Source organism: Panthera uncia, chromosome C2, assembly GCF_023721935.1.
Source record: "Panthera uncia isolate 11264 chromosome C2, Puncia_PCG_1.0, whole genome shotgun sequence".
Classification (NCBI taxonomy): domain Eukaryota; kingdom Metazoa; phylum Chordata; class Mammalia; order Carnivora; family Felidae; genus Panthera; species Panthera uncia.
Window position 1 is genome coordinate 138,941,382 of NC_064810.1, and position 25,028 is coordinate 138,966,409.

General features: G+C 43.6%; 1 protein-coding gene across 2 annotated transcripts in view; it reads left to right on the forward strand.

The window, feature by feature from the left end:
- The window catches only part of RARB (retinoic acid receptor beta), a 404,400-nt gene that overhangs the window by 259,293 nt on the left and 120,079 nt on the right, over nt 1–25,028 (forward strand). For both annotated transcript variants that reach the window (XM_049628899.1, XM_049628900.1), the window contains exon 2: nt 1,472–1,620. In XM_049628899.1, the coding sequence (XP_049484856.1) occupies nt 1,472–1,620 (149 nt within the window). The remainder of the gene's footprint in view (nt 1–1,471; nt 1,621–25,028) is intronic.

Consider the following 25,028-nt stretch of genomic DNA (forward strand, 5'->3'; position numbering starts at 1 on the left):
TTTGCCTGTGATAGGAAATGAGCCAGGTCTTGCTTTGGCTTTGAACATGCATCTGGAGACAAGGGATGGGAGAACCCTCGGATCTTAAATTCTATGAATTCCTATTAACCATGGAATTTGGGTGGTTAGAAAATGAGATGGGGAATTGTGGTTTTTTGTGTGTTTGTTTTTGTTTTTGAGAGAGAGCACAAGTGAATGAGGGGCAGAGAGAGGAAGAGAGAGAGAGAAGTGGGGTTCACCCGGGGCTCGTGTTTGACCCAAAGTGGGGCTTGTGTTCTTACCCAAAGCAGGGCTCACGCTCACCTGAAGCGGGACTCGCGCTCACCCGATACGGGGCTTGAAATCACAGACTGTGAGATCATGGCCTGAGCTGAAGTCAGATGCTTAAGGACTGAGCCAGCCAAGCACCCCGTGTATTTTAAAATCTAGAATAAAGAGCTGTATGACTCTCCTATCATTAGGATAACCCACTGCTTGTCAAACATAAATTGTATGTTCGGCAATCTGAGGGTTTTGTTAAAATGCAGATTCTGCTTCCGTAGGCTTGAGCTGGGGCCTGATGGTATGTTTTCTAATAAGATGCTGATGATCTTAGTAGATGGTGATGCTGATTAGAAGGTGATGCTGATGCTGCTGGTCCAAGGACTAGTCTTGGAGTAGCAAAGGTCTTACCAATGTTTTTTTTTTTTTTTTTTAATCTTTATTTATTTTTAAGAGACAGAGCGTGGGCAGGGGAGGGGCAGAGAGAGAGGGAGACACAAAATCAGAAGCAGGCTCCAGACTCTGAGCTGTCAGCCCAGAGCCCCATGTGGGGCCCGAACTCACTGACGGTGAGATCATGACCCGAGCCCGAGTGGGACCCTCAACCCAACTAAGCCACTGGGGCACCCCACCCATATTGTGATTAATGAAGGTCCCTTAAGGCTGCACGCTGCAGGCCCTCCCCATATGCTTGCCCAGTAGCTGCTTCTGGCATTTTCTTCGTTTGTCTTAGGAAATTTACTTTTGATTAATTAAGTGAGCAACAGGGTCAAACAAGTCATTGCAGAGACTCTCCGTGGATCAGAAGCGAGGGGCAGCAGAAGAGCTGAAAGAAAGAGCTTCGGGTCTGCAGTGTGAAAATCTGACTTTGGGTCTTGGCTCTCGCGCCGCGCCGTTGATCCGGGACAAGTCACTGCGCGGCTCTGAGTTCCTGGTCCTCTGGAGGGTGGCCTGGTGATAAAATCCTCTCCCGCACAGTGCTGTGCTGCGCTGCAAATGAGAGAGGCCTGTGGGCTCTCCCTGTGAACCACACAGATCCGTGTCCCTGTCCCACTGCTGTGCCCACGGTGACAGGTGTTCTTGTGGGCCTATCCTTGCTCGGGTTGTTGCTGAACTTGGGGCTGCGGCCGGGGATTTCACTGGTGAGAAAGAAATGAACTGACAGATTATCTTTTTTTCTCCCCACCCCCCCACCCCCTCCGCACCACAGCGATTGAAACCCAAAGCACGAGCTCCGAGGAACTGGTCCCCAGCCCTCCGTCTCCGCTTCCTCCCCCTCGTGTGTACAAACCCTGCTTCGTCTGCCAGGACAAATCATCCGGGTACCACTATGGGGTCAGCGCCTGCGAGGGCTGCAAGGTGAGTACCCACAGGCCTCTGCGCCCAGTGTGTGCTCACTCTCCACGTGCTCTGGGGGGTGGGGGCGTGACCTGCTCGGCTCCAGAAACAGGCTGCTTTGCCCTGGGCAATGTCACCCCCAGTGTGGCGCACTGTGTTTATTTGATGGTTTCATTCCTTCCTTCTGTCTCATGAGTTGAAAATTCAGAAACTCCTGCAAATGACTGACTGGGGCCAAATGTTCTAGGGCCCTTAAAATAACATAACAGGTCTTTTCAGGTAACAAGAGCTTTTTGAAGGAGTCCAGAAAAGCATCACCCCGTTTCTCTTTAGAACATGCCGTCTGCTGTCTTTGTAGTTTTATTTTATTTTTAAATATGACTGACAGTCCACTAAATCAACTTGCTGAGAATCCAAGGTTAGAAATTGGGATTTATCTTCTGGCTGTTTCCTCAGCCCTGTGGCCTTTGAATTACAGTTTGATTTTCAGCCTGTAGGGACTTGCTACTGTGTGTGTGTCATAAATTCAGGAGAGCTGGATTTAAAATTCCAGCCTACCGAGTAGGGGAGGCTGAACATGTGTCAGAGAGGATATGGCTGCTTTGAATCAAGTTAGACAATCGCTATCGAGTCCAACAGTCTTAATTGAATGAAAGAGCTTATTTTTTTTTTTTTTTTTTGAGAGAGAGAGAGAGAAAAGAAACAAAGAATGACTTCATAGGCAAATCCAACTCATCCACAGGCCATTTTTCAAAGGAACTATGGCTGTCTCGAGCTGGCCCTTCCCCCGATATACAGCTTCTTTATGTTCTCTAGGATGGTTGGTCAGATCCGTTCTTTATATGTCTACATTGGATGATACGTTGTAATTATAAACACGTTGGGGTAATATTACAGGGGCTCCCATCGGGTGCTCGGTGGCATTTTGTATTTGGCTTGTCAGAGTTAGTTATTATTCCTGTTTGTACTGGGTAGGCACTGTCGTGTAACAAACCGTCCTATAGCTGAATGAATGGCTTAAAACAATAAGCTTTTATTTGGCTTATGGTTCTGTGGGTCAGCCCTGCAGGCCAGGTTCCTCTGGGTGGTTCATCTGCTCCCAGCTATGCTCCACTGTGCGTTCCTGGTCAGCTGCAGGTTCGCCGGTTGGCTGTTCTTCTGGGGGTTGCCGAAGACTCCTGTTGGCTGGGAACTTTGGTCTTTCCCCCATGTGGTCTCTCGTGCCTGTAGGGCTAGTACTGGCTTATTTGCACAGGCAGGATTCTGGAAGGACACTCAAGGTCTCCAGAGGCCTCGGCTCAGATGTGACATGCTGTCACTTGTGACACATTCTGCTGGTCAAAGTAAGTCGTAAGGCCAGTGATGCTCAGCTGGTAGGAACATAAACTCAGCTTTCTTTCTTTTTTAGCATTTACTCATATGTGAGAGACAGAGAGCATGAGTGGGGGAGGGGCAGAGAGAGAGAGAGAGAGAGAGAGAGAGAGAGACAGAATCCAAAGCAGGCTTCAGGCTCTGAGCCGTCAGCACAGAGCCCAACTTGGGGCTCCAACTCATGGACCGGGAGATCATGACCTGAGCTGAAGTCAGACGCTTAACCGACTGAGCCACCCAGGTACCCGATGTAAACTCAACTTTCTAAGGCAAGAAGCTGGAAAGTCACATTATTAGAGGCGGGAATACAGGGTAAGGAGAAATGGAGTCAGGTTTGCGTGCAGTCTACCGCCCTGAATGCCTTATTGTCTGTGGCACAGAGTGGATAGGGGCCCTAGCTTGCCTGCACAGTAGCTCACACACAGTGTGGCATATAGTGGGTGCTTAAAGATCTCGGTTGAACAAACACATAAATGTCACTCAGCCCCTGAAAGAAATTATGTGAGGCTTCCCTTCTTTTCAAGTCCTTTGGAAAAACATGTATCATTTTACTGAGTGAGGCCAGTTGGGGGGAATCCACGGAAGACCTAGGAACATCTCTCTACCTCTGGCATTGTGTTGGTTGCTTTAAAGGCGTGTCCTTTTCTCCAGTAGCTTCGGATAAGGTGGTCAGGCAAGTTCACACAGCAGCCAGTTGGCAGCTGGGTGAAAAGTGAAACATTTGGGCGTCCAGTGGTCACTTTTAATGTTGGTTGCTAGCTGACCCCGCTTCGCCTTGTCCTGAGATTTGGGACATCTGTGGCAGAACACCAGTTCACTCTGTCCGCTGGTTTGGCAGTACGTAAATAAACCCTTTCCTGACGACCATTTGAAAGTTAGAAGGCACTCCTTTATTTAAAAAAAAAAAAAATGTTAAGTCATGTCCTGTCCAGAAATCTGAATGCGGTATGTTGTAACCCAGCTTACCTGCTCCCATTATGTCCTGGGAAAAGAAATGACCCAACGTCTGTCTTCCCCAGCAGCTTTCAGGCCCTATGCATTAAACTCTTTCACAATCCGCACGGTACACGCTGTTTTCATCAGCTCTTAGTCAGCTAATTCCCCAACCTCTTGTCGTAATTTTGGATTCTGACTCTTTTTAGGAAAAACCCCAACAAAAACAAAACCCAGACCAGCGCAGGCAACTTTGATAAACTCGGTTCCGCTGTTCAGAGCGCTGTTATGGCACAGCTTTTTCACAGAGTGAAAGCCCAAGAAGGCTGGTCAGCCACTCGTTGAATTTGAGGGGATTTGCCTGGTGGGTTTTGTCGAGCTCTGAAAACGTGGGCTGCCTTTCCCCTAGGTGGTCGAGAAAGACTGTGTTTTGGGGCGCCTGGGTGGCTCAGTCGGTTAAGCGGCCGACTTCGCTCAGGTCATGATCTCGCGGTCCGCGAGTTCGAGCCCTGCGTCGGGCTCTGTGCCGACAGCTCGGAGCCTGGAGCCTGTTTCCGATTCTGTGTCTCCCTCTCTCTGACCCTCCCCCGTTCATGCTCTGTCTCTCTCTGTCTCAAAAGTAAATAAACGTGAAAAAAAAATTAAAAAAAAAAAAAAAAAAAAAAGAAAGACTGTGTTTTGGCTGGCTGGGACAATGTCGTGCTAAAATTCACCGAACTGAAAAGCGTAAAGTCGAAAGTATAGTGTACAGCCAAAGGAGAAGAAATAACGATTAAGACAAAATTAAAGATAACAGTCATCATTTTTAAAAGCCACTAAACTAAAGCTCGTTGTATACAAAAAATAGAAAATTCAAACCACCATAGTTCTACCCTGGGAGAAAACCTGTGTTAAATCTATTTTTTTATGAGTACGTGCGTGTTGTTTTGTTTTTTATAAAAATAGAATTTTATGTTGTATGCTGGTTTTAATCTGCTTTTTAAATTTAATAGTCTTTCATGGCCAAAATTTAAACAACTGCCTAGTGTTTACGGTTATAACATTAATGTGGTAATTTATGGCTATATCGTAATGTCTTTAACGAATTCCCTGTTGTTCAATTAAGGTGTTTGCAGTTTTCTCTCTATTATAAATAATAACGTATAGCCTTGAGGTATATCTGTGATCATTTTTTTTAGGATAAATAAGTAGGCTTGGAATTTCTAGGTCATTGGCTTTGTCCATTTTTAAGGCTTTTGATACAAATTGCCAAAATGCCCTCTGAAAGAGGCATATCAATTTAATATCTGTGAGTCTGTTAAAAGTTAATCGTATTAGAGACTATCTATTAGGAATCTCTCCCATGTGATGATAAGGTAATGAATCAAGAAACAACTTCTGTCCTGGAATTCTGCCTATATTTAATTAGGTTGTTTATAAGGGGCCCCCTGCATGTTATCATTTGGAGCTAGCAGCAGATACACCAGGGTCCCTGATCGACCGATAAGGGCTGGCCCATTTTTTGGCTAGAGATCAAAGATCACTGTTCCGGGTTGGGAGCCTCTGCTCTAAAATAGGACTCCCTAACAGAACCGAATTTATGTCTGTAAGAAGTAATGCCCACGGTGGCTTCCGCCTGTCATGACCAGGACCTTATTGACTCTTGTTTGGGGAAGAGAACCTTCTTTCTTCTTAGGGAATAGGTGGCAGTCTCAGACTCGGAATTTAATGAATGGGTTGCAGTCGACCTCTGGGAATGGCCAGTGACCACTGTGTTGACATAGCTTCACTATGGCAACATAACCGCTAGATGCACCATAGGGATGTCCCGTTTAGGGGATTTCCAGCTGAGCAATGACAGGTTTTTTGGAAGGGACAAAGAGGACATAAAGGGAACATATGGTGTGGCCAAAAAGGTTAAACAATGTAAAGTGATAAAGTTGATTTTCATGTGCCTTCAAGAAACCGTCTGATTGCTCATAGCTAGAATTTATGCATAATTTTGGCCTTCATCATATTTTATATTGATTGTGGAGTTGAGAGTGAGAAGACCAGTTAGGCTGATATAAATACTATAAATGTAAATACTAACTAGGTATTTGAATCCTAGTTAGTCTACTTGATAGCTTTGTGACCTTGGGCAAGCATCTTTAATTGTCTGAGTCTCTCTCTTCTCATGTGGAAAAATGGAGATAATAATACTGTCTAGTTCGTGATATTGTTGGGAGTATAAAATGAGTGACCATAAAGCAAACAGTATCTGGCCCATGGGAAGTGGCCGGTACACTCAATTATGGTTTGTGTTGTCATTAACTTAATAACTTTCACACAGTGACGTAACATCAGTTATACTCTTAGTATTCTTTCTTGTAATGTTCTTTCAGCCTTTCTCCATTTCTTTACACCAAAAATAAACACCGCCTTTTTCTTTCAAGACTCAGGTTAAGACCCCACCACTCCTTAGAACCTACCCTGATTATTCCAGTACAGGGGTTGGCAAGTCGTTTCCATAAAGAGTCAGATAGTAAATATTTTAGGCTTTGAAGGCCATCTGGTCTCTGTCACAGCCACTCAGCTCTGTCGCGGTAGTATGAAAGGAGCCATAGACAATACGTCAGAGAATGGCCATCGATATGTTTCAATCAAACTTTATTTATAAAAATAAGCAATGGACCACATTTGGCCCTTGGACCTAGTTTCTGGACCTTTGCTAAATACGTGGTGATATGTTCTTTCTTATAATTTGTAAAAGTCAAAGGCTGGTGGTCCAAAGGACTCATGCCAGAGGTGCCAGGCCAGTTGTTTCTGGTGGACTGTAGGCCCGGGAATGTGGTGCTTCCTTCTCACTTCCTTCAGGAATATTGTTTAACAGAAGTTCATGTCAATTGCCCAGGGCTCCATGATGGGAGCTTCAAGACCTCCCTCTCTCTCTCTCTCTCTCTCTCTCTCCCTTTCTCTCTCTCTCTCTCTCTCTGTTTTTACTCTAACCCCTCATTCCCACTCAGCTCCCACTTCTTAGCAGTTTCCTTATAAGTGAGCTGCTTCCAGAAACACCTAGCATCTTACTTTGGAGAGGTTTATGGGATGTATTTTATGAGCTGCTGTATTAGTAAGCTTTTCTTGCTTATAACCCACGTGCTTGTTGGCTGAACAGTAGACATGTATTATTTGTCACAATTCTGTGCAGGTTTTCTTGTCTTGGTTCAGGTGGTCTAGGTGGCCTCACATGACAGAGTCCTTGGCAGAACGACTGGATCCTCTTCCTGTGTTACCACTCCTCATCCATTAGCCTAGCCTGGATTTGTTCACATGGTGGTGGATGGGTTCCCCATCATAAGAGAGGACAAGCACCAGTGAGCAAACTTCTGGTTGCATCACACTTGCTAACGTCCTATTGGTCAAACAAGTTACATGGTCAAACCTTAGCCTGAGGGATAGAGAAATAGACTGCACCTTTGAAGAGGAAAAGTGGCCAAGTCACCTTGCAAAAGGGGGGAGTATATTAAAGCTGGAATTTCACTGTATATGGTCTTTTTTTTTTTTTCCTGAGAGAGCACGACCGTGAGCAAGGGAGCGTGCCAGAGAGAGAGAGAGAGAGAGACAGAGGGAGAGAATCTTATGCAGGCTCCATGCTCAGCATGGAGAGTTCAATCCCTCGCCCCTGAGATCGTGACCTGAGCCAAAATCAAGAGTTGGATGCTCAACCGATTGAGCCACCCAGGCACCTACCGTCTTCCATTAACTCCTGATTTCATGTGTTAAGTCTCTTCTCACAACTGTATTCACCATTCCATCATCTTTTAGCAGATAATTTTTTTTTTTTAATTTTTTTTTTTCAACGTTTTTTAATTTATTTTTGGGACAGAGAGAGACAGAGCATGAACGGGGGAGGGGCAGAGAGAGAGGGAGACACAGAATCGGAAACAGGCTCCAGGCTCCGAGCCATCAGCCCAGAGCCTGACGCGGGGCTCGAACTCACGGACCGCGAGATCGTGACCTGGCTGAAGTCAGACGCTTAACCGACTGCGCCACCCAGGCGCCCTAGCAGATAATTATTGAACTAAGTTTCAGGGCGTAGGCTGGACCCTGGAGATACAATAGTAAATGCAAGAGAGATGGTCCTCCTGGAACTTCTTGTCTCACACAAATGATGAACAGATGATGAACAATCCAAACTTGGAAGAAAAGGAACAGAATGGTCTGGTAAACAATAGTGGAGGGATACCTGATTTATTCAGGAGTGAGGGGAGATCTTATGATTGGAAGGAACCAACTGTGTAACAGGGGAAAGCATTTTAGATCAAAACTGAATCTAGGGCAATTTCTTCTTTCTTTGCTGTATCTGTTACCTTCTCTCGGCCTTAATAAATTTGTGAAATTCTAATTCACAAGTATGAACCCAACCCTACACCAAATATTAAGGTAAAACAGAGTTATTGTACTCATTTCTTATTAGGATGGCTTATGCGGTGTGGGTATTTGTAAGTCGAGGGGTGGGTAGGGGGAGGAGAAAACTGGCCTGTTGAATACCTTCTCTATACCAGGCATTGGGACGTTTGATACTCTTGTTTCGTTTAATTCTCACGAGAGCACTGTAGGGAGTAGGCTTAAAGATGCCCATTTTACAGATGAGACAACTGAGGTTCAGAGAGGTAAAGGAACTTGGTTAAGGTCACACAGCTTGTCTTTTTGAAGGCTAGGATTGAAATCTTATGCCTGTTGGAAAGCACCCCGCTGCTTTAGCTGCAGGGAAACAGCAGGTAGGAAGCAGTGGTAGGTTATGTTCTAGAGTGGGGGTTTCATGGGGTAACAGATTAAAAGCAGGTGGGAGAATACTTAAAAAGAAAAACAACCCTACTGGATCAATCGTTTCATAAAATAAATGGCATTTTTACAACAAAAAGCAAAAAAAGGAAGAGCTTACAAGGCCGGCTTTCCCAAGAAGGGCCGGTTAACAGACAGGACCCACCCTCGGGCACGCTCCCAGATGGTGTTGTGTCCTTGTTCTCTGCTTTGCCCTTGATGAGTGGAAACTTCCCATCCACAAGCTAGCATTTGGGAGCCACTGTCCAGCCCCCATGGGGAGCCCCTGGGTGCCGCCATGATGGTGAGCCTTCCCCACAAGGGCACAGAGGAAATGCTTGCTTAAGGTCACGCTGGTAGCCTTCTATTTAAAGCAGCCTTTAAGAGTTTAAACTGCACTAGCCCCCTCAGTCCCTCAGGGCTAATTTTGTCCATTTTCTCATCTGCCTTTGTTTTCCTTGCCTCTGAAGAAGGGAGGCCCTCATCTCCACGACAGTGTTCGGCCGCTGGGCTGTTTTTTTCCTGGCAGACAGCAAGTAATATGTTCTGTCACAAAAAGTTTTGCAATCAGGAAGATGGATGTCTGCACTTAATTTTAGAACTTCTATTAAATACTATAAATGTGCTTAGTGATTTTATTTGACTGAGGCCACTTAAAACGACATTGTTTTTTTGTTTTTAATTGGCATGGGTAAACACGAGCGGTATGCTCTGTTTGGAGAACATTTCTGGCTTTGCCACACTGATCTTTGCTTCTGTTCAGAGGCCTCCCACAGCATTGGGCCCCAAGAACAACGTAACATGCTAAAGGCAGTAGCTAAAACTGAATTATGAAGCTTGCCATGGATTTCATTAAGTTTTCGAACCCTACAAAGTCGGTCCCCTCATAGACCCAAAGAGCCATTCGTATTCAAATCGGCCAATAATGGAGAATTGACTTACTCTGCCATTAATCAGACATCTATTAAACACTTTCCACGACAAGGCTTAGGTACAGAAAGGAAAGGTTTTATGTATTTTGTTCCCAGAGTTGTATCCCAGTGTGTATAAAGTACGTAGAAAGGTGCTTGTTGAATAATAAGCGCATGGTAAATATTTATGGCCTGAGTGGATAGACAAACAGCGCGTGTACCATGTTCTTTGACCCTTAGGGGGCTTGATGAGCACGGAGGTTGGGCCTCACATCCCTCTGACACATTCAGGGAAGGCTGTAGACAAGAGACGATTTTATAGACGTGTTAGCATTTTCCAGATGGGGAAGAGGAGAGGAGTGTCTACGGCAAAAGTTGAAGGCAAAGGAACTTGGAATAGCCTATGAAGACTTAGGTGGAAAAATGGAAACATACTCATTCCGTCGACACTGGTTTTGCTTTGTCCTGTGCAAGCATCTGGGGATCAGCCAGGCATTAAAGATGCTCCAGAAGACTCATTACGTATCATGTCTTCTCCAGAATCCCCCAGTTAGGTCCCCCTCTTTTACATTTTTTATTGTTCTCCTTTGTAGCCCTTACTGGGACTGTAATGAAGTTATTATTTATGGAGCCATTGGTTTGATACCCTCTTCTTCTTTCAGACTATAAGCTCCAGGAGGGCTGGGACTAGTCTCGGTGCCCAGCACAGTGCTCTTCACATAGTAGGGCTTCGGTGCATGAGTGATTTTTTTTTTTTTATCACAAATTACTTGTAATTATACAGTAATTGATACAGTAATAAATAACCTAATCAAGCAGATATAATTCTGTGCTAGTGCACGTATAATTTTATACGTCCTATCTAATATCATAATTGCATCTCATTATATAGGGTTTGTAACGATGCCTTAATGAAAACGCTTATAAATTTTATAAACAGGAAAAGGCCTTTTATGGCCAAAGTGCAGCTCATTTTCTTAGTAATTTCTGCCTTCCACCTCGGAGTTAACCGTTCTCTTCCATACTGTCTTCAAGCAGGCTCTTAAGGGCTAGTACCTGTAATGATATACTCAGGAACACTGTGGGCTCTTAGTGCTTTAATGTAAATAAAAATCTCAACATCGAGAAATCTACTTCCGTGTCTAGAAACATTAAGAGAGCTGAAATGGCAATCTGGCTTTTCCTAGTAATAGATCCTACTGAAGGAGAAAACACATTTTTTTCTTCTGGATAAACGTTATTCTAAATTGAGAAATCATTTTGGGTTGAAAAGGCAGAAAAGTCTTTTTTTTTTTTTTTTCCCCTGGTGTATGAATAAACAGGAAGTGGAGGGCGAATTTTGAATTAGCTTGCAACCCTGTACTTTTTTTTCCATGTTGGCTTGGTGAAAACAGTCGATTTATTTTGGTGGTTTTAAATGGTTTATACATTTTCTAATCATTAGAAGTTCAGAAATGCTTGTTGAAATGGTTACTTTGCTTGCTGTTTAAAAATATCTGGAACACTTTCGTTTGCTGTTTTTATTAAACAAACTCATTCTTGGTAGAGGTTTTACCACTGTCATATACTAGAGAGGCAATTCCCAATGTTGATAGTTAGCCTGTTGATTTGAAAATGGCTCACCTCCCAGTGATGTCTCAAGTGCCCGTTTCATGTTTTGGTCGATTAAAAAAAATTAATCAAAAATCAACACTCGTTTTTCTGATTTTAAGCCAATGAGGGATGAGAAGCAAAAGAAGTTGCTTTGACAAAATTTCTAGAGACCGTCTTCTAAAAATGAATGGTGACGATGTATTACAATTACACCAAACAAAAACAAAAGTGTATTTTTGTCAGAGAAATAAAAGAATATTTTCAGGGTTTCCTGAGAGTGATATAAACTATGACTGAAAATCATTTCCGTATAAATCAAATTTGTACCATCATCGGTGGTGATTTAGTTACTTTCGGGAGATGAGTGTTACAGCCTTTTTTCTTTCTAAACCTTTTACCAGAGAGGTGAAATAGAGAGCTTTCAATTCTGTATTTCCTTCTCCTGGGTGAACTCTTGGAAAAAAGTAATAAGAAGGAAATTGGCAAGGGCATCCTGTTTTCGCAGCCCCTTTATTTCTCTTCATGAGGGCAAGGCTGTGAGCCCCTAGTCTTTCCCCCTCTGTGTGGTTGCCTCTCTTCCACCTGCAGACCTGTGTAAGAGCACAGAAACCGTGAAAATATCTTACACTGATACTGCCTCTTAGTTTCTAAAGCACGCTCACATATGGAATTAAATTAGGCTGAGCTTAGCTGCAGTACAAAACAAAACCAGAAACACTCCAAAATGTGCAAAATCTTGTCCAGAATTTTTTCTTTTGCACATGTCAGCTCAAGGCATGTATTCCTGGTTGGTATCGTCTCTCTTCTGTACAGGGATTAGGAAGTCTGACTCCTCCCAGCATTATAGCTTGGCATCCACTAGGTCTTTAGTTATCATCTGGAATGAGAGCGAGAGCATGGGGGGAGGTCGCCTGCCTGCTCCTTAAAAGCCAGGGCCTGAAGTGGCATGCATCATTCGGCAAGAACTGCTCCCATGACCAAAACCGATTGCAAGACGTGTAGTCTAGCCTTGTGCCCAGGTACAGACCTGCCGTCGTGGAAGGAAGTAATGAATTTGGTGGAGCGCTAACAGTTTCTGCCTGAGGCTTTTTATTTGATCTTCATACCTTTTGGAGAAGTAGGTGGCATAGGTTTTCCCCCCACATTTCACAGATGTGAAAACTTCAGAGTTTCTGGGACCAAGTTCCACCGTCCACGCTCTTGACTTATAATCTACTTCTGTTTACCGCAGTGGTTATTGTGGGAACCAACTTGGATACGTTTCTGCATTTAATTTTCCTGAATCTTATCAGACTGTGTTTTCAAAGTTTATGATTCTAAACATCTCTGTATTCTTGATCTGTCCTCTTTTGACATTTTGAGAGACTGGCAAGGCTTACCCAGTAGAGCAAGACCTTTCGCAGGGCTTAGATTCCACAAGGCACAAATCACACGTAGCCAGAATGACCCCAGAAAATCCCTGTGGCAAGCAGACTGTTGGAGACTGACATATGTCTCTCATTAAGACCTACAAAGCCAATTCTTCCTCCAGCTTTGGAAACATGTTGCTGTCCCTTCTGCGGAGCACCAGATGAAGCCCTTGCTTTGTTTTCCTGTTGTACCAAACCTGTGTGTCCTTAAGCCCAAGAATCGCACTCCCGTCATGAAAATCACACATCTTCCTAGATGTTTCTTTGTTACGGAGTTGCTCTTCCCATGATAGTTTCCTTGGGGTTGGAATCTCTCTTTTTTTTTTTCTCTCTCTCTCTTTTTTTTTAACATTTATTTATTTTTGAGACAGAGAGAGATAGAGCATGAACGGGGAGGGGCAGAGAGAGAGGGAGACACAGAATCGAAAGCCGGCTCCAGGCTCTTAGCCATCAGCCCAGAGCCCGACGTGGGGCTCGAACTCACGGACCGCAAGATCGTGACCTGAGCTGAAGTCGGACGCTCAACCGACTGAGCCACCCAGGCGCCCGTGGAATCTCTCCTGTGCTGTATACGAACTGGGTCTTTTTGTTTTGTTTTTGTCTTTCTTCGGTATTTTTCCACTTCGGAGCGGCGACTAGATGTGTCGTATGGAGAAGATTTTGTTGTGTGGCCCCTAGAACTCATCCCTGAAAAAACTCTACAGAGGGGGGAATAAAACTCCATGTGCCTCTCCGCCTGTACAATGCTGGCATTGTCTGGGGTGGAGAGAAAAAGCGGGGTTCTGGCAAGCGTGCCCCATTAGAGCCTTGTTCCTTGTTCCATATTGAAAAGATGACATTCCTTTGCTAGCAACGTCCTGCCCAGATTTCTGGCACCAGTTCTGTGGCCAGCCCTGTCGCCTGGGGCATTTTTGTTTGGGTGGATTTTGTTTTATTTCAAGAGCAGCGAAGTGCAGGCTACAGAAGTGTACAAGGTAGAAATGTTTTTATAGAGCTTGTTGGCGAACTCGTGAGTACAGTCAAGGTGGCCCGTCTGCCAGGGCGTCTGCTGCCGAGTCACCGGTGTCAAAATGCAAAAAGTTGCATAGAGTGAACCGAACTGCTTAACTTTTTCTCAAGTGTCCTCGAGGCAGTCTTTGGGTTTTAACATGGGCTCCCTCCTCCCTCTCAGGATTTCATGTAATGCTTCATTTATAACAGAGATTGGTGGATTTGCAAAGTAAATATTCCAATCAGGGAAAGCAAACTCTTCAGTGACCCTCTCAGTTCTTCTGTGGAGGCTTTTTCTGTGTCTGGGAAGAGACATCCTTTATACTGGCTGCAGCTTTGAACTGGAGCACGTAAAATGTATTTCCCAGGTTCTGTGAGCCTTAACATAATGAGTAGTAGAAAACTCTGAGGTAGGCCAGTGAGGGGGAGAATGCTTTGGCTTCATAAAGCATTTTCATGGCTACCCAAATTTGGACAAACTAGAGTGAGCAAGCAAGTCTGTGCCTTTGAATCGGAAATTAGCAGCCTCCTAAATATACAACACCACTATTCATACGGGCCTGGAAAGTCCCCCAAATCGTGAAAATTATCCTTATCAGTCAGACCCGGCAGGGATCATCTGACTGCTCCTCAAGGGAATGAGAATTTGAGTTTGGATCTCACGTCCATATGTCAAACTCAAACAGTAAATGAGCTACGCTCTATCTGGGGACTTTGGGAGCGTGAGCATACTTTTAACCAACAAGCACTTTTGAGAGCGGCTGCCCTAATTTATATTACTCCTCATTAACATAAATAATTAGTTTCGGAGTAATAGAGTTTGTGGGGAGGCATGTTTCTGATATTTGTTTGTTTCCGGAGGCATGCTGTGTTAGGTGCTCCTTCGAGTGGTTGGTACCCTAAGTTAGCAAATTTACAGACAACATGCTCCATAAGATATTTTTGATGGTCTCCATTCCATGTGAATATATGATATATTATGTTTATTATTGCATCAGAAACATTATGCTCAAATGCTTGAATAGTTCTCAGTGTATTTGTTGTGTTGAATTGGGACAGAAAAAGTATGAAACTTACCAGTCCCGTGCCAGACGTTGTGGGAAGAACATATTAGAAATAGAGCCCACGAATTCTGGTTATTTTCCCAAAGTGGAATTAAATGTAAAATTTCTCATTCAGTTGTGTTTTGGTCTTAAGTGATTATTTCCCGCTTTGAGAGTTAGGTGGGAAATCTGTTTCAGTGCGAACTTGGTGCAAATTCTTAGCTGTTGACTGGCAGTTTCAATGTCATGTACACATCACACATACAGATATGGTATTTATTTCCGTAAATATTTGTGGCAGGTAGCATCTGCATAAAATTGTGAATTGCATAGCAAGCCTAAATGAGTCCACCACCAAATATACTTGTTTTTAAACATAAACTCCTAATGAGGCCATTTGTTTTGGTATACCCATGTGCGGAATGTTTGCTGTGAGAGGGCGCACAGGATTGCTATCATGGATCTGGTGGTTTAAAAAACATGAAAGAGTGGGGCGCCTGGATGGCCCAGTCGCTTAAGCGTCCAACTTCGGCTCAGGTCATGATCTCGCAGTTTGTGAGTTCGAGCCCCACGCCGGGCTCTGTGCTGACAGCTCAGAGCCTGGAGCCTGCTTTGGATTCTGTGTCTCTGTCTCTCTCTGCTCCTCCCCCACTTGTGCTCTGTCTCTCTCTGTCTGTCAAAAAGAAATAAAATGTAAAATAAATAAATAAATAAATAAAATAAACCATAAAAGAGTATTTTTGAATTAGTGAGTCTGGATCAGGTCTTCCTTTATTATTTTATTCTGTTTCATCCATCACATGAGCTCTAGGCCTCAGAAATAGTATATTCCTTTTCTCTACTATCACAGGAGAAATAAGAGCATTGGATGAGAGATAATAGTGACCTCCAAGGAATTAGTCTTTTCTGTATTATGTCAAGACATTGTCAGTTAGTCTAGGCATGCCCACAGAACAACAGTGGAAATGGAAGAGAAGTTATGTTTAAGTATTATAGCATTTAGTATTTGAATAACTTATTTATTTATTTTGGTGTTTAGCTTTGAGAAAGTGTGCGATCAGGGGAGGGGCACAGGGAGAGGGGGACAGAGGATCCGGAGCAGGCTCCGTGCTGACAGCAGAGAGCCCGATGTGGGGCTCGAACTCACAAACCAGGAGATCATAACACGAACGCAAGTCAGAGGCTCAACCAATTGAGCCACCCAGGTGCCCCTTATTAATAACTTATTTTAAAATAATAAAGCTGGAATTCCTACAGGGACACACAAAACAATTTAAACTGGAGAGAAAAAGTGACTTAGGTATTTGAAACGTGGTATCTTCTGAACACTTGCTTTTTGTTCAAGCCATCTGGGAGCACCAAGTGGTGTGGACTAGTATTTGGTTCTGGAGCCTGCTGGGACGCCAGCCTCCTCTCTTCGCCCCATCACGAAGGCCCCTTCTTTGTTGGAGGCTCTGTCACTTCTGTGTATCACGTACCGAGTAAAATAACTTTCATGGCCCTACCTCATGCCAATGGAACAGAAAAATGCAATCATCCTGTGTGTCTAGAAGAACGGGCGATATTGGTATATATTACCATTCTTTACCTCCCATTCTCTGCTTCAAGAATCACCACTGGTTATTTTTTTTTTCCCCATATCCATGTGACTATCAATGCACTTGTCTCATACATATGGTTGCATTCACATGCCCTGGAAGAAGAATTGTCTCCCCATCAGTATCAAACTCTGTTCCACCCTTAGCAAGGGGTTTATGTAAAACCCCTTGTGTAAAACCACTCTTATTTGTCTGTGTCTCTTGTTTTTTTATATCATTAGTCTCTGCCAAAGAAAAAATTTTTTTCTGCCAAAAAGGTTTACAAGTTCCTTAAGCATTGTTCACAGATTAGTGTTAGGGAAAAAAAAATTACGTCCTACCCCAGGGGCACCTGGGTGACTCAGTTGGTTAAGCATCCAAGTTCTGCTCGGGTCATGATCTCACGGTTTGTCAGTCTGAGCCACGTGTCGGGCTCTGTGCTGACGGCTCGGAGCCTGGAGCCTGCTTCGGATTCTGTGTCTCCCTCTCTCTCTGCCTCTCCCCGTCTCATGCTCTGTCTCTCTGTCTCTCTCTCTCAAATAAATAAACATTAAAAAAAAATACAAAAATAAAATTATGTCCTACCCCAAGCTGCCTCTCTCTGAGCTGATCTTTATCATAATGTATCTCTCATTTTATTTTGTAATAAATTTTAAGTAAAAAAATGTTTTAATGTTTATTTGGAGAGAGTGCTTACAAGCAGAGGAGGGGCAAAGAGAGAGGGAGACAGAGAATCCCAAGCAGGGCTCGATCTCACAAACTGTGAGATCACGACCTGAGCTGAAATCAAAAGTCGGACGCTCAACTGAGCATTTATTTATTTATTTATAAATAAATAAATTTTAAATAAATCTGTGCCCCTCTGGGAAACTCCCCTAGAAGTTAAAGGACAGCTGCTATCTCTATCTTTATGTGACAGACCCAGTCTGGGCCTACAACTTAATCCTTTTCTGTGTAATTAACATTTCTCCATTGTGGCCTGTTGAATCTTCATTGAAATAGAAGGTGCTGGCAGCCGTCCTGATGTGCCAGGATTCCTGCAGTGGAGTGGAACTTCCTTTGTAGCACTTACGACTGTTTGCAATTATTTCCTTGTCAACTGGTTTTCTCTCCCACTAGTATGTAAGTTCCACAAGAATCGGGACTTTGTGTGTTTTATTCATCTCCGTATTTCCAGTGCCTGTGACAGACTTGGCATGATAGAGGCACTCAAGATATCTGTTGCGGCAATTTATAATACATAAAATTGGGAGCAATGGGAAAAAAACCAAATGGGATTAGAACTCTTTCATACCCCGAGATAGTGTGAGGTCCAAGTTATGACCACAGGGCAGGGGCTAAGGGGCGGATGGAAGAGGTGTTGAGGACGACGTTGGCTGAAAATGTCCTCACGGACAAAAAAAGGAAGAATGACAGTTTCAGCCAGCATCCTTTTCCATGCCACTTTGATTTTTAGGAGACGTCTCCTCCAAGCACTCCACATTATACAGGGGCGTCCACCCCGTCTGTCCTGCAGGTAGGACAGCCTCTTTCTTGCTTCCTGTTGCTGCACTGCTCTCTGGCAGGGGGTCGATGATGCGGGTACAACGTTTGGGTTCGCTTTGCCACCCGATGGGGTGGCTCGTTAGTGCCTGCCAAGGGTGACTGTTTTCTTATCAATTATTAAAGTCACTTCTTGGCCTCAGGTTGAACCGGTTTTGAATTTCAAATATTGGTCTTTCCCCATTTGTCACATACACCAGTGAAATAACAGATACCTTCTTTTCACGATGAAATGATAAATCCTAGAACGATAAGTACAGGGCATCCCGTAGTTCACTGACGATTTCCAAATACAATCTCTCCTTGCTTCACACAGTCTTATTGTGTAGGTAAGAGGGCAGGACGAAATCCCTTTTTCTTTAGGGTTTAATTTCTAAATTCAGCATACGAGGGGAAAATTGCATAGGGTTAAAATGACCCTGAAGCGTCCAAACAATTGCGTTCCGTGTACCCTCGCGTAACAAGCCATCACACATCTTAGAGACGTAGAACAACTTTTCCTTTTTGCTCACAGGTTGTATGGGTCAGAAATTCAGATGGGACCCAGCGGACATGGCTTGTCTGTGCTCCATGGGCTCTGGTGCCTCAGCTGAACAGATTCAGCATGTGGCAAGGTCTCCACGCCTGGGGGGGGGCGGAATCATTTGGAGGTGTCTTCAGTTATGCACCTGGTAGTTGATGCTGCGTGTTGACAAGGACCTGAGCTGGGGCTGTGGAGCAGAACATCGACGTGTAGCTTCTTGCTAGGGCCTGTGCTTCCTCACAGAACGGTGACCTCAGAATTATCGGACTTACTGCATGGTGGCTCGGTGGTCCAAAAGCTAGGGTCACAGAAGACAAAATGGAAGACATGTGGCTTTGTATTTCCTAGTCTTGGAAGCCCCATAAAGTCCCTTCTGTCAAATTCTGTTGGTTAAAGCAGTCACAGACCCACCCGGCTTCAACGGGAGGGAACATAACCCCTCCTCTCATTGGGGACAGCCACGGGGTCACTTGAGAAGAGCTTCTGGGAAGGGAGATCTCACTGTGGCCATTTTTGAAAAACCCAGTCTGTGGCAAACTGAGTTTTGTTTTGAACCGCAGGCTCTTTCTGTAGTTAGATGCCAGATAAAGTAAGTGGCCTGTTCTTAGGATCCCATTGTAGGGAAAACATGCATCTTTGTAGACTAGCAAGGCTCATGGCTCACCTTGGAAAACAGGTGGGAACCAGGAGAGACCAAGGGAACTGTGGCGTCCCAGCACCAACCTTCGCTGTAGGACACACACTCACTGAGCTAACGGGCAGGTCACCATCTGCAGACCACCCACCTTTAAGCGGCCGTGAGTGGTTCCTTTGCTTCACAAGTAACTAGGAAAAATGAACTACAGTCGGGGCGTAGTGTCTGTGACAACAGAGAGGGAAAGAATTTGCTAGAAGGCCCAAGTGAGACCCCAGTTCTGCCAGCTGTCTTGAGACAGCGGCCAGCTCATCTCCCCGGGAATGGCCTCCGGTTCAGGCCCCCTGCCTTCCCCTGGCTCGCAGCAGATCATACAATTATTATCGTATTGATTCTAGGCCACTGAATGAATTTTTATTTTTACTAAATGTGGGTTCTATTGTTTGATGCTCCCATCCTTGTGTTTCCCTGTGCTCCCTGCCAGGATAGTTATTTATTCCTTTTTGGGCGAGCTATTCTTGTGCGGGGTCAGGGTGCTGAACTCCCGCTGACTTTGACTGGAGTTCTCTTTGGCCTCAGTTTTGAAGTTGTCTGTGGGCCTTTAATTACACCCTCTGGCAAAGGAGAAAGAGCGCTTGAAACATGCATAAATTCTGTACATATTTCCAAGGCTGGCCTGTTTAAAAAATGCTGTCTGTCTTTCTTCTTCTTTTTTTTCCCCCCCTCTTTGAACTTGGACATGGATTTTTTTTTTTTTTTGTAAAGTACAGTATGTCAAGGGAAGGGCAGTGAGAAAATATGCAGAGGTATTTACTTAAAAATTACTTAGTGAATCCATCACAGTGTGATGGTTTTAGTATGATAGACTGTATTCTGAAATGAGAGGTGTTTTACTATGTTTATGTAGTATATTCTATACGTTTATATGCCTTGCTGTGCACAGGATAGTGTTAGGCAACCCATGCTCCTCTCTGACCATTTTATTTTCCTTTTTTACAAATGGCATGACCCCTCCCATTTGATTCATTTGTTCCTGTTTAAAATTTAAACATCAAATTGTGAAATGTGCTAAATTTTATTCAAGTCCTTATCCGCAAACACTTGCGATGACCTTGGAAAGTAGCAAATTCCATGGATTTTAAGGAGATCTGTAGAACGATGTAAGTGTCTTTCATTGTTGGTTGCTTGGGCAGAGTTGTGAGATCTTGGAAGCCTTCAGATCTCTTACTTGGCTAAAACATTTCATCTGGTTACCACCTACCAAGCCCTGCTGTCCGTTGTAGAGGAAGTCTGGATTATCACTGATCGCAGAATCCCAAGGTCCTGTTAATCCCTCTATATTTCAGCCCCTCCTCTACTAGATCTTTTGAATAATACCCGCATGGAAGTGAAGTAGGCTGATTCAGCTTCCTCTCCGTCTCCTTTCATGCATTCCCAGCAGTGCAGGGACCAGGAAGCTGGAAAAGAACTTGAATGATCCACAAACTGACCATTATCCCCGAACAACAAAAGGTTGGTTGCATTCCTTAGGAAAAGAGAAATTTGTATCCTTCGCAACAGACTCGATTTTGGTGAGACGGAATATTGCGGTGGTGTGATTCCTGCTTTTACTATTAATGGTTTGCACGCCCTCAGCCTGAGTCAGTGATTGCCATCGGATTGGGAGTCATGTGGCCTGGGTTCATATCCTGGCTGCTCCACCTTCTTGGCAAGCCACTGAAGCACAGTTTGATCTTCTGTAGAATACAGAGAATAACATCAGAGTGTCACTTTGAGGAATAAACACTGTAGTGTGTACCCAATATTTCTTTAGTGAGAAGAGCACTCATCTTGGCACTTCTGATGTGCTGGATATGTATTTTAACTCTGTTAATCTTCACCACAGGTCTATGAAGAACGCACTGTTACCGCTCCCATTTTCCAGCTCATTTCCCTTTCTCCTTTCCTTTGTGGACCCGATTCTCCGCCTGTGATGTGAGCCACGTTAGGTTCAAATGATAATTGAGGCTGCTGGCTTTCATCTTTGAAATACTGATTCATTACTCTTGCAGGCTAATTTGGGACAATAGAGAGCGGTGGGGAGTGTGACAAAGAAAGGGAAAGTCTTCTCATGGATTGCTGCCCTGTGTTAGCGGAGTTCAAGCATTAGCATGGATCAGACTCACCAGGATGGCCTGTTAAACCCCGTAGATTGCTGGGGCCTACCCACCCCAGAGTTTCAGGTTCAGGAGGTCTGGGGTAGAGCCTGAGAATTTGCACGTACCAGCTCTTAGATGATGCAGGGTACTGGTCCAGGGGCCACATTTTGCCCTATGAGAATGCGGGACTAGCATTTATAGCTTTTCCAGTATTTCATGTGAGTCTATTACTTGAGGACTGTGGCTTTTTCGGGGTCTTTTCTGGTTCTCCAGATATTTCACTACCGAAAAACACTCAGACTGTACAATGATGAGTCAAGAAAACACTAGGTAGAAGCGTGAAGTCAGTCTCTTCTGTAACTGAAATCTACTTTTTAAATGTTGGCAACGCATTTAAAAGTCTTAAAAAGTCTGTGCCGGCCACCGCTGTCTCAGCCAAACATAAACATGCCTTTTGGCTCGATTCAGCTTGCAGATGAGCAGCTTGCAACTTCTGCTTTAGATGCTAAGAAGACACAATGAATGAGAATAAAAGAATTACATTTCGAAAAAATTTCTGTGATTAAAAATCTTGTGAAAAATTTTTGCAGAATGAAAGAAAACTTAGTCCAGAAACCCACAGCATGTACTATTGCTTTTATAACCTGAGACGGAAATCCACAAACTATTAAAATGCACAACAGATCACTCCCTCGGTTAGGCGGGTGCGGCCTAGCGCCAGGCAGGGCTCGCGCGAAAGATCCTCGAGGGGCAGCGTCGTTTTCATCCTCACCTTGCCCTACCTGCGGTACCTCCTAGACTCTTCTCTGGGCTCCACCTACACCCAGCTTGCCTGCTTTCCTGATCTCGCTTCGGTTTTGCTTTCAGCTTTTCCCTTTGCACCTCTTACCCCTTGCGTTTGCATTGTGAAAGCTTCTGTCTCCCCTTACAGCTAGGCTAGTAAGAGTTAGAACGGTACCAGCTAATATTTGTGAGCAGTGGTAGTTTTAGGCTCCCCACATGTTTGCTTATTTAATCTTAACTCACAACCCCATGAGATAAAAAGCATCACCATCCCCATTTTAAAGATAAGGAAACAGTGGGGCACCAAGGTGGTTCAGTTAAATGTCCCAACTCCTAAGCGTGGAGCCTGCTTGGGATTCTCCCTCTCCCTTTCTCTCTGCCCCTCCCCTCTCACTCTCTCAAAATAAATAATAAACATTTTATTTTTATTTTTATTTAAAAAAAATTTTTTTTAACGTTTTTATTTATTTTTGAGACAGGGAGAGACAGAGCATGAACAGGGGAGGGTCAGAGAGAGGGAGACACAGAATCTGAAACAGGCTCCAGGCTCTGAGCTGTCAGCACAGAGCCCGACACGGGGCTCAGACTCACGGACCGTGAGATCATGACCTGAGCTGAAGTCGGCCGTTTAACGGACTGAGCCACCCAGGCGCCCCAGTAAACATTTTTTTTAATCTTAAAAAAAATAAAGATAAGGAAACAAGACACAGAGAGGTTATGTGACTTGTCAAAGATCACTCAGTTAATAATAGGAAGAGATGGGACTTTAATCCAGGCCGACCAGCAGCAGGACGGAAGCCCGCAGCCACTAGCCCACCTCTGCGATGAGGCTTCCAGCCCCTCTTTTGTCCTGTGGGACCTGGACCAATGGGGAGGCCGAGCTCACCGCAGCCCATTACAATCATCCTTCCTTTCTCTGTATCTCCAAGTGAACGTCTGGCTCATCAAACTTTTATCTCAGTAAAAATACGATTATGCACCGTGTGAGACCAGGCTTACTGCTCTTTGAAATGTCTGGAGTTGCCTGATGGGACTCATGCAGGATTTATCTGATCAAAGGCTTTACTTGGTTTGGCCTTTTAATAATAATCATTTTGGTCAGTAGCATAGCCAGTACTCCACAAAAATTTTCAGGCATCATTGCATTTAGGACCCGGTAGACCAGCCCTACCGAATAAAAATAGAATACTAGCTACAAATACAATTGTGATATATAACGAAAAATTTCCTAGGGGTTCCTGGGTGGCTCAGTTGGCTAGGCATCTGAATCTTGATCTCAGTTCAGATCTTTTTTTTTTTTTTTCTTTCATTTTTTTTTTTTTTTTTCAGTTCAGATCTTGATCCTTTGGGTTGTGAGCTCAAGGCCCACACTGGACTCTGCATTGGGCATGAAGCCTACTTAAAAATAAATAAACAAATAGATAAATATTTTCTAGTAGCCACATTTTTAAAAAAGTGAAAAGAAATGGGACTAGTTTCAATATATTGTTTATATTATCAGTATATTATATTATCTAACAGTCCAAAACATCAATTTCAGCAATTAATATAAAACTACTGGGAGATTTTACATTATTTTTCATCCTTAGTCTTCAAGATTTGAGGTTACTTTTACCTTTACAGCATCTCCCAGTTTGGATCAGCCACTTTCTGTTCTCACTAGCCATATGTGGCTAGTGGCTATCTTATTAGCCAGAACAGCACTGTCCCAAAGAGATGTGGGAGTTACACACAGTGAGAAAGCCCTGAAATGTCAAGTTCAAATGGGAGAGGAGCCACAAAGGAGAGAAGAGTCAAGAAAGCATCTGGATATACTTACCATAAAGGAGTGATTTTAGAGAAAGATAATGAGAAACTTTGGGGAATTGTTGCTAATTGGTGGAAAATCTAGTTGGAAAAAAATATATATATATATTTGCTCTTTGCCGATTTATTTGGTCAAGTTGGTTTTTATTTGAAGCTAGGGGAAAAAATTGCACATACCATAATTGAGGATGTCGGAACCTAATGAGAGAGAACTTCAGAAAGAATTATTTGAGGACCAGAGTTATTCCGTTTGAGTGACTTAAGCTTCTTGACCTCTAGACAGACCCTTTCAGTTTTCTGGATCAGATGCACATAATAAGTGTTTAAATCATAGTTCTTTTTTTTTTTTTCTGTTGGCAAGAGTCTGCACCTTCCACTCTCATGGCACTTCGGGTTCGGACGGGACAAATAAAGCATTGGCTTTCTAGGCCTTGTTTTGGTAGCATGGAAAAAAAAAATAACGGAGATAAGAACCAGGGAGGCTGGAGGACGTGATTATGAGTAAAACTTCTTTGGATACGTAATGTCAGCAGCACAAACTGTTTTCATTCTCCACGTTAGTTAATGGCTAATCTAGAGATTGTACTGCCGTTTGCTGATAGAGCACAGTTTAAAATATTTTATCATTAATGTGACAGGGAGTTGGATAAAGAAAATGAAGCGTGATTATAAAATGCTAATTATCGTTCTCAAGTGCATATTGGGCACTCTCGAATATTTGCAGCGTAATTTGCTTTATTTATTATTTCAGTTTGGTTATAAATGTTAATTCAATTGCAGATGGTATGTTGGCAATTTACAGAGCTATAAAGTTATTTGGAAATCCTAATATTTTCTACCAAAATGTTCTGTTGGTGATGGATGAGCTAAATTAAAAAGCCCCTGCTCTTTAGAGTTAAATACATTAATTGGCAAGTAGGCTGCAGGGATTTCCAGATCCGTGCTGGCTATGTTAACTCCTTAAAGGAGTAGAGGACATGATTTGTATTTTAGAGTGGGAATTTTCTTCATGAGAGAGGTCTCTTTTTGCCTACCACCCTGGTAATGTTTCTTCAAGGCTAAGATTTTCTTCATGTTCTGGTCCACAGATCCAGATACATGCTTGAAGTGCCATTTTTGCTATACTACATCAGTGGTTTCGGAGACCATGATGTTGATAACAAAACTGTATTTGTGTGTGACTGTGTGTGTGTGTGTGAGACAGAGAGAGAGAGAGAGAGAGAGAGAGAGAGAGAGAAACAGATTGTGTTTTCTGAAACCTTACTGATTACTTTAAAAATGTACACATGTGTTAGATCACTGGTTGCCAAACTACTGCCCACAGGCTAAATCTGGTTTGCCACCTGTTTTTGTATGGCCAGAAGCTAAGAATGATTTTTACATTTTAAAACTTG